The following is a 9,048-nucleotide window of genomic DNA, read 5'->3' on the forward strand; positions in this document are numbered from 1 at the left end:
GTAAGAAAAAAAAAATACCCTGAAAAGTTACACATCATAGCGCTAAACGGTATTAGGTGAAAATTGTATCTAAATGATAACAAGGAGTGTTCATGAGGGGATTCCATTTTATTTCTGTACTGATTATTTGGATTCAAAGTTGACCATAACCACAGGTTTATTTTTTTAAACTTTGTCAAATTATCGTCGGTTATTTGCAATTTCATTAGCTCATAATAAGCCATGTTTTCTTTGAAAGACACAAAATTGATTTACTAGACTGAAGATGCTAGCGATTTCATCACAATATATATGTTTATTCCGCCGAAATTTCAAAGCAGTTTATCAATGTGTTCTCCATTGTAGTGCGTTAATTAGGAATTCTAATATAATGACGTGCTTCTTTCGCTTTATAAATAAACCCATGCTAATTATCCAATAATTATTTTTTGCATATGCGTATACTGACTACTGCAGAATACTAAATTTTATCAAATTGGCATGAATTTAATATATTTCATTAACTTAAAACACTTCCAAACTCTTAAATGCATTATGCACATGATGTAATTAATTCATTTATTATGACTGTAATGTGTTGCATTCCGAAATTGACATATTTGACCTAAATACGACATCCGTTCATGCTGGCTGTTCAAAAACTCCTTCTCTGAAAAATCACAGTGCCAGCTGTTTGTTTCTTTACAAACAAAAAAGAGATCGAGGTTCATGGAAGAGCCTACTCAATCGCTTTATCCTTATACACATCGGACATAGAAGTTACCTTAATTGTCCTAATCAGAATCGAAATAATTGATGCAAAAATAGTAAAGAACTTTGGAATCATATTAAAGAGTTAAATCCAAAAGAGGATAATATTTTTCCACCTAAAATGCAGTATGAAAATCAAACTGTTTATAACAACCAAGATATTGTAAATATACTCTTAATGTTCCGATTTTTCATCCGTAGCTGAAAAACTTATTGGAAATAATACTTTAGATATGGATTTTCCTATGCTACAAAATTTTACTAGTAAAAAGTTAAAGAAAACTGAAAATTTTAATTTAAAACTCATTTCTGTTGGAGAGGTGTGTTCTCAACTAAAACATCTTAATATTAATAAATCCGCAGGTTTAGGTGGAATTGGTCCCAAATTTTTAAAGCTAAGTGCAGAAATAATATCGCCATCATTAACTTTTTTAATAAACAAAAGTATAACTTCAAATCGTTTTCCGCAAAAAATAAAACTGGCAAGAGTAACTGCTATACATAAAGGAGGACCAAGAGATATTCCCTCAAATTATCGTCCAATTAATATTTCTATTTTAAATACCACTAGAACACACCCGCGAAATCGCGGGGAAATAGAGCGTACGTAAACTGTAAAAAAATATACTGACTGGAGAATTTCAGGAGAGATATCAAAAGTCAAAGGTACTTAGGAACTGGGCACATTTTTTGCCCTCCCCCTATTTTCCAAATACCGATTTTTATACCTTCTGTTTTTCTGTAATCTATGAACATGCATATATACTTTAATTACTATACAGAGAATTTCATGAGAGGTATCAAAAGTCAAAGGTACTTAGGGACTGGACACATTTTTTTGCCCTCCCCCTATTTTCCAAATACCGATTTTTATACCTTCTGTTTATCTGTACTCTATGAACATGCATATATACTTTAATTACTATACAGAGAATTTCAGGTACTTACATTTATATATATTCAGTTACTTACATTTATATATATTCCCCAGATAATAATCTTTTACATTAGTTTGTGCATATGCATATATATATATATAAATCTTATATTGTGTGTTTTAAGTAAATATATGAAAATCTAGAATAATGCTGAAATATAAGTTTATGGTATCAATATCAGTTTATAATGTATTTGACTCATGACTTGTTACATGAATCTTTATTTCATTTATGTGTTGTTTTAATATTATAATTGTCTGTATTTGGATCACGCCTCTATTGTGCTCTTTCCAATAAAATATTGAATTGAATTGAATTGAATTGAATAATGAACGCCATGAATAGTAAAGAGCCCCCCCCCCCCCCCCCCCCCAAGATAACCATTGGAATTTATAGTAAATTATAACAAATACAGTTATTCAAAGTAAATGTATGTATACAGAAATATATCCGCAGTGACCGCCGTTGATAGTAAACCATAGGCGGATCCCAAGGGGGGGGGGGGGGGGGGGGGGCGTTGATTTTTTTTGTTCCCCCCCCCCCTTTTTTTAGGTCAGTCAGTGCCCCCTCTCTTATGAAAAGTTCTGAATCGGCCACTGTAAACTAATTGATAGTAAATAACAATTATTATTCATTTTCGTTTTCCCCCCAAAATAACCCAAAGTGAAACACGTTAAGCAAGTATGATAAATGCTATAACTCAAAATGATAGCAGAAAGCAAATTTATATACTTTATTCATAGTCTTTGTATGTTCAAGGTACAGAAAAGGAATTTATAGTAAATTATAACAAATACAGTTATTCATAGTAAATGTATGTAAGTATGTACAGAAATATATCCGCAGTGACCGTCGTTGATTATAAACCATAGGCGGATCCCATTGGGGGCCTGGAGGCCCTGTCCCCGTTTTCGTTGAACACCTATTCTCAGAATAAGTGTCCACGGTTGGAAAATAATTTCTAATTCAAAAAGTTGTAACAAACATCAATATTTATATTTTATTTCAAACATAAGCATACAACAAATCAAAATGCAAAACGGCAGATCTCAACCAATAGAAATAAAAAAGAAAATACAATGCCAAAATATGGGTATAGAGTATGCTGTAATCTACGTTTCAGGTACTTATGCATAGATTCAAATGAATAGTTCAAACATATTTTGTAAATTTGAATAGTTTTCAATGGCTAAATAAACTGATAATAATACAGTCAAATAACTGTAAAAGTTTCTCCTCAAAATTCCTATTAAAAAAAAACATTGGATCGAAATATAAACTGATAAAAATTTGGTATAAAACATGACAATAATATGACAGCTTACATTTTCAGTATTAAAAAACATGCTCAGTGTATGCAAACACTCTACATGTTGTGTATTGCCTCTCATCTGATGAAAAAATAATTACTACACATCTTTTTAAAATGTTTTCATAACAAACTTGGATTGCCAACAATGAAACAATAACGTAAATTACACAAAACTGTAACGTATCTTACAAAGAAAAATTCTCTCATAATCAGGATTGTTTCATCCTTCTTCCTGAATTCTTTCAAAATGTATGAAAAAAGAAATATTGTAACAACATTTTGGGTGTTTTATCATTAAACTGTAAATGTTTTACAAATATAACGTAAATTACACTTTATAAAAAAAGAACGTTCTTTCTTGATTTTCAGTTTTTAAGCATCTGTTTAAGTATTAGATCTTAACTGTAACAAACTACAGGCATTTCTATAGTCCTGAGGATCAATTTCAAAGCTTCGACCACTCCGTCCAACTTTATTGGGCTCTCTAATGTTACACAATATGTCTGTGACCTGTAACCATATTTTGTCTTCTGGATTTGGCCATTTATACAAAGGATTTCCAGTATTCCTTCCTTGACTTGGCCGCAAAAAATTAACTTGACATTCTTTATCAGTTTCATCGATGTCTGTTATTTTTCCAACGTGCCATGCATTATCATATATTGCCGCAACAAATTGGTCGACGGCGATGAGTATCTCAATCCTGTCAGCTTCGACTTCAGCTGTTTCAACATGCTCATTTTGATTTATATTGGCCTCTTTTTCTAGTACTACAACACGACCAGCATTCTCTCCTTTCAATATGTTTGACTCTGAGTAATCATGGAAATTACCTATCAAACATTCCTCACAGTAACAGGAAGTCACGGTCGTCTTGACTATACCTTTAGATACACCAACCACACAGTGGACCTGCATTGTTCCCTTCAATGGAATTATGTGTTTGTTGAACTCTGAAATCTCTAACCTGCTATCTGTGCATTCTGTTGAATTGTAATAAATGTATTTAGCACTCGTGTGGTGCTTTTGCACTCTTTCAAAGTACTCAGGTGCATCCTGTACTGTTATTTTTCCTTGTCTGACGGCGAGGTCTGCGGTACGTTTTGATGTTCCCCCAATGCCATCGCATGGCCCTTTTCCGTGCCCGGTTTCAAAATAGTTCCAAATGGCATTGACACCAAATATATTTTTATGATCAGACACAATGTAGAAGGCCGTCTTGTTACGATATTGTGAACTTGGACTATCTGTCCAGTAGTGAACAACCTTCAGATTATTGACATGATTCTTTATTTCAGACAAAAGCTTTTGAATGATGGTATAAACAGATCCTATGTTGTGCCCAAGATCGTCGGAAACGAAGACATAGTTTTTATGTTCAAGTTCCTTCTGTTCGTTCTTGAAATAAACAACAACTGGATGTAGGGTAACAGCACTCGAATTCCAATATGCACTCTGAACTTCATCGGCTGAAGTACATGAAAAGTTTTCGGCAAAGTCCATCTGCACGATTACATTTTCACACGGTAAATTTTCTTTCAGATTGTTTAAGGCTTGGTATTGAAGTCGAACTCTTGACACGTGTTCTTGAAAATCACGAACTTGAGTATGTACAATTGAAATGAAGCTGTCCCTTGTTTCCTCTCTCTCAACAATTTTTGTTCTTTTTTTCCCATCTGCCATCTCAACCTTTTTCCACTGTTCATACCTGACATTTTCATTTCGAATTTCTGAGAGTATCTCTGGGAGTGGCTTGTCTTTTAGCTGCCTTACAAATTCATCGGGATTGATGGTTACGTTGGCACCTGACGTTTTCATGTTCTTAAGGGCTAACGCCATGTTTTGGTGCTTTTGGCAGAGGCATTTATTTCTACTTAAATGTTTGGTCAGGCATATATGCTTTGGTCTCAAACGACAGAAGGTAGCAAGTGAAATTTTCTTCGGTGACTCAGTTTTGAATTTGAGATGCAAAAATAACATGCTGTCGTTAAGAACTCTTTTTTGTATATGACCGGTTTCAGTTTTCTTTTTATCGTTTTTGCCAGGCATCATTCTGCTATTATCGTCTCTTTCTAAGAATGTGACGACGTCTCCACGAAGTATTTCTCTTGATTCTACACGCTTCCTCAATAAAGGAAAAGAGAGCAATTTGTTGGAACACACTGTGGCCTTGAAGTGATGACGTCTTATTCCGGATTTGATGCCTAACATTTTCTTCATCTTGTACTTCTTGATTATTTCTCCGTTAACAATTTTCTTCAAAACGTGTTTTCCCTTCAACCCATTTGATTTCCAAGCAGCCCCTATCTCTTCTGTTATAACATTTGCAAAGAGTAGTTTTTCCTGGATCTTTTTTGGAACCTTATGTGGTGTCAGACCCTCTTCTCTGATTTCTTGTATAGTTCTTTTTCTAGGTGTCAGAGCAATTGATGTTGATGTAGAAGGGCTATTTCTGGAGGAGGATGATGTAGTAGGATTTCTTATGATAGTTTGTGTTTTCTTTTCCCTGTTTATTAATCTCTGATATCGCTTTGATACGGTCCTAATTTTTCTATTGAGTAGTTCATTTTTGTCTGTCAGGTCTGCTATTGTTCTTCTATGTTTGGCGTTGGCACGATTTACTCTAGTTCTGGTTCTTTTCTTTGTAGCCAGTGACGGTAACTTAACTATCAATTGTTCAGTCACAATGTTAACTGTAGATGTGACATCTGATGATGATGATATTTCTGAACATTGCTCCAAGTTATTAGCTACTGTTTTGGTTTGCTCCAAATTATTAGCTACTGTTTTGGTAAGATTCTTTTTCTTTAGCCTATGTTGTCGAACCCATTCACGAACCTTTTTACGCCTTTCATTTGCCTTTCTTTGTGGCTTTTCTTCTATTGGCACATAGTATCCTTTGACTCTTTCTCTTTCTTTTTTAAGATAAGCTTCTCCTTCTTTCTGTTTTTTTCGCTCTCTATAGGCTTTCTGAATTTCAGCCTTTGATTTTCCCATTTCTGAAAATAAAATAAAATTTGATTAAATCAACAGAACACAAATTAACTACAGCATTATAAAGCCAGCTATCTGAAATGATGGTAGAAATTCTTTGATATACTCTTAATAAGAATGCGTAATCTACGTTATCAAGTTGTGTAGTCTACGTTATAACATTTTGCACACGTTAAATGAGAGGATACTTGGAAATTAAATAGCAATGAAGCCGTTAAAATAACGATAAACACCCTTGCTGTTGTTTACATGCTTTCAAAACATGTTTGACTTGACACAGCAAAAGAAATGTTATAAATTATAAGCCTTTCTGTAGCCATAAGTAAGCTACGTTATCAGGGATTCAAAGGAGCAAATATGCAATATATTTACACATCTGGATACACAATGGAATAAGTTTGCAAAATTCATGAACAATTATGTCTATTTTTATAAATTTTTGGGATGCTAACTTCTTTGTACCTTATTTGTAGTCATAACATTCGGACACTACTGATCACGTAAATTACCAATTTTTCTAGTGTTTTTAAATTGAAAATACATGCTGTAAATGCTTATAGCCTCTAATGAATGCATCACAAAAGGTTTGATAAATATGCATTTAACTTTATATATAATCTTGAATCACAACGAAAGACAATATAAACTCCTTACCTGAATTTAAGCTGAGTATTCCACATTCATATATTTTGAAAAACCTTGAAGGTCAAATGACGCTTTCCTTATATGACGTCAGACGAAATATGAAAACAAAGAACCACTGGCGGTAGAATAACGTCAAAATTTCCGTACTAACGTCGCGTTTTATTGTCATATTGTATAGCAGGTAACGTAATTTACAAAACGTAAATTACAACCACCATCTATTTTCAATTTTTCAGCAAGTTCTAAAGCCTCAAATCTAAAACACCGGGTATTTAATTGGTCTTTACAATAAGGTGTACCTTTTAAGGCAAACAATAAGCATTAATTCACATACTTATGTTAGTAATCGCTATAACGTAACTTACAAGCTTATAGCAACGCTCGTTTTCGGTTTCATAAAATGTAAAAAAAAATATTTCAATGAATTTCAAGACAAAGTTTGTACATATGTTTAACAGCAATACTTTTAAAATAAGTTTGGTCTAGTTAACATTCGTTAAATACTATATGTAGTAAAATTGTATAAATTTTAAGCTTAACAACGTAGATTACATAGTTTTCGGCGACATCAGAAAAAAAGGTGTATTGAAAAAATGTATATATTTGAATGAGAACTGTTTTTTTCACTTTGTTGTAACGTTAATATGCTACAAGAAAACACTTTACATTGTTCAGAACTATAGATTGGTTTTTATTTGGCAGTTGTTTCATTATAGCCCTATGCCTGGCGACATGCATTTTTGGTGAAATTAGCGTACTTTCGACACTAAAATTTTACTGAACTAATGTAGGCAAGTCAAATAAATTGATTGAAATCATTAAATTATATATATCTTCGTATAAAAATCACAATAATTGACAGATATATGCTGTAATACTCCCCTCGGGCATCAGCGACAAGGATTTCACAAGCGTGGACACTTATTCTGAGAATAGGTGTGAAAACATTTGTTGATTATATGGGGAATCACTGAAGCATGAGAAGAACGCCCCCCTTTTTAGGTCAGTCAGTACCCCCCTCCCTTCATGATGAAAAGTTCTGGATCCGCCACTGTAAACTAAAAGCAAATTTATATACTTTATTCATAGTCTTTGTATGTTCAAAGTACAGAAAAACACAAACCGGAAGTCTAATCTGACTTAAAGTTTTGTCCAATGACGGGAAAATATCCGGACGCATTCTTTTTCGTTTTTATCCCAAAATAACCCCAACTGAATGATCATAAGAATGGATGACAAATGCCACTATACATGTTACCTATAGGACACAGAGGCATGATGATTAATTTATTGTGGAAGGAGGAGAAGCGACACCCAAAATGAGGTCTTCTCGTTTAATAGTATAGATATCTAAAATTTTCGAAAGACATGTATGTACACAGTTATATGAATTCCTAAACAATAAAAAATGTTACATATCGCCCTGTCAGGTTTCAGACAAGGTCATTCGGGCCAAACAGCGCTAACTAAACTAATTGACGAATGGTTAAAATATTTAGATAATGGAGAAATAGTTGGTACAGTGTTTTTAGATTTACGCTAACATTAAATCTGATAAATCGTTTGTAAAGTATGGAGTGCCTCAAGGTTCTGTTTTAAGTCCGCTGTTATTTTTAATATATATAAATGATTTACCACTTCATGTTAAACAATCCAACATGGATTATATGCTGATGATTCAACATTGCATTTTCATGATAAAAACTTTGAAAAAATAAACAGCATATTGCAAAATGATTTAAATGCTATATATATATACAATCTTGGTGTAACAATAACAGTATGAAAATCAATGCACAAAAAACTAAGTGTATGAAATTGGGTTCAAAACAAAATTTCACAACTATCAGAATTATGTATTACCGTCAACGAAACATTTATTGAGAATGTCCATTCTTTCAAATTACTTGGAATAGACATTGATGAAAATTTAAGCTAGGAAGATCATGTTGATCGTATATGTAAAATTATCATAGTCTCATCTAAAATATCACTTTTATATAAAATTAAAGTATATTTGCCAATACACACAAGGAAACTATTTTATAATGCATATATTCTACCATACAAGACTATTGTAGTTCAGTTTGAGGAAATTTATTACAAAAAGATTCAGAAAGAATCATAAAACTTCAAAAAAGAGTAGCAAGAATTATACTGGAATGCGATATTTCTATTCCATCTGATTTCATGTTTTCATCTTTAAAATGGCTATCTTTTACCCAAAAGAATAAAATACCAAAAATCAATTCTAATGTATAAAATTGTAAATGGACTAACACCTGATTACTTAGCAATGCTAAATATTGATGATGTGCAACACCACAACTTACGATCTGTCTCTAATAATGATCTTTTTGTTCCAAGACCAAATAAATTTTTTTATAAAAAATATTTTCATTATTCTGC

The 9,048-nt window shown here is 32.7% G+C and overlaps 2 protein-coding genes across 2 annotated transcripts in view; both read right to left on the minus strand.

Moving 5' to 3' along the window:
* Nucleotides 1-9,048, minus strand: part of LOC139493479 (importin subunit alpha-1-like) — a 343,903-nt gene that overhangs the window by 326,239 nt on the left and 8,616 nt on the right. The gene's annotated exons all lie outside the window — the stretch shown is intronic.
* On the minus strand, nucleotides 3,266-6,748 carry LOC139493477 (uncharacterized). The gene is made up of 2 exons (XM_071281884.1): nucleotides 6,649-6,748; nucleotides 3,266-5,999 (listed from the first exon to the last, which is right to left on the minus strand). Exon 2 carries the CDS (start codon nucleotides 5,995-5,997, stop codon nucleotides 3,385-3,387), a length of 2,613 nt encoding a protein of 870 aa, XP_071137985.1. The 5' UTR covers nucleotides 5,998-5,999; nucleotides 6,649-6,748; the 3' UTR covers nucleotides 3,266-3,384.

This window comes from Mytilus edulis, chromosome 10, assembly GCF_963676685.1.
Source record: "Mytilus edulis chromosome 10, xbMytEdul2.2, whole genome shotgun sequence".
NCBI classification, from domain to species: Eukaryota; Metazoa; Mollusca; class Bivalvia; order Mytilida; family Mytilidae; genus Mytilus; species Mytilus edulis.

Bases quoted from the DNA above. Each gene is read 5' to 3' on its own strand.
- LOC139493477 (XM_071281884.1), bottom strand. From the start codon at position 5,997: ATGGGAAAATCAAAGGCTGAAATTCAGAAAGCCTATAGAGAGCGAAAA.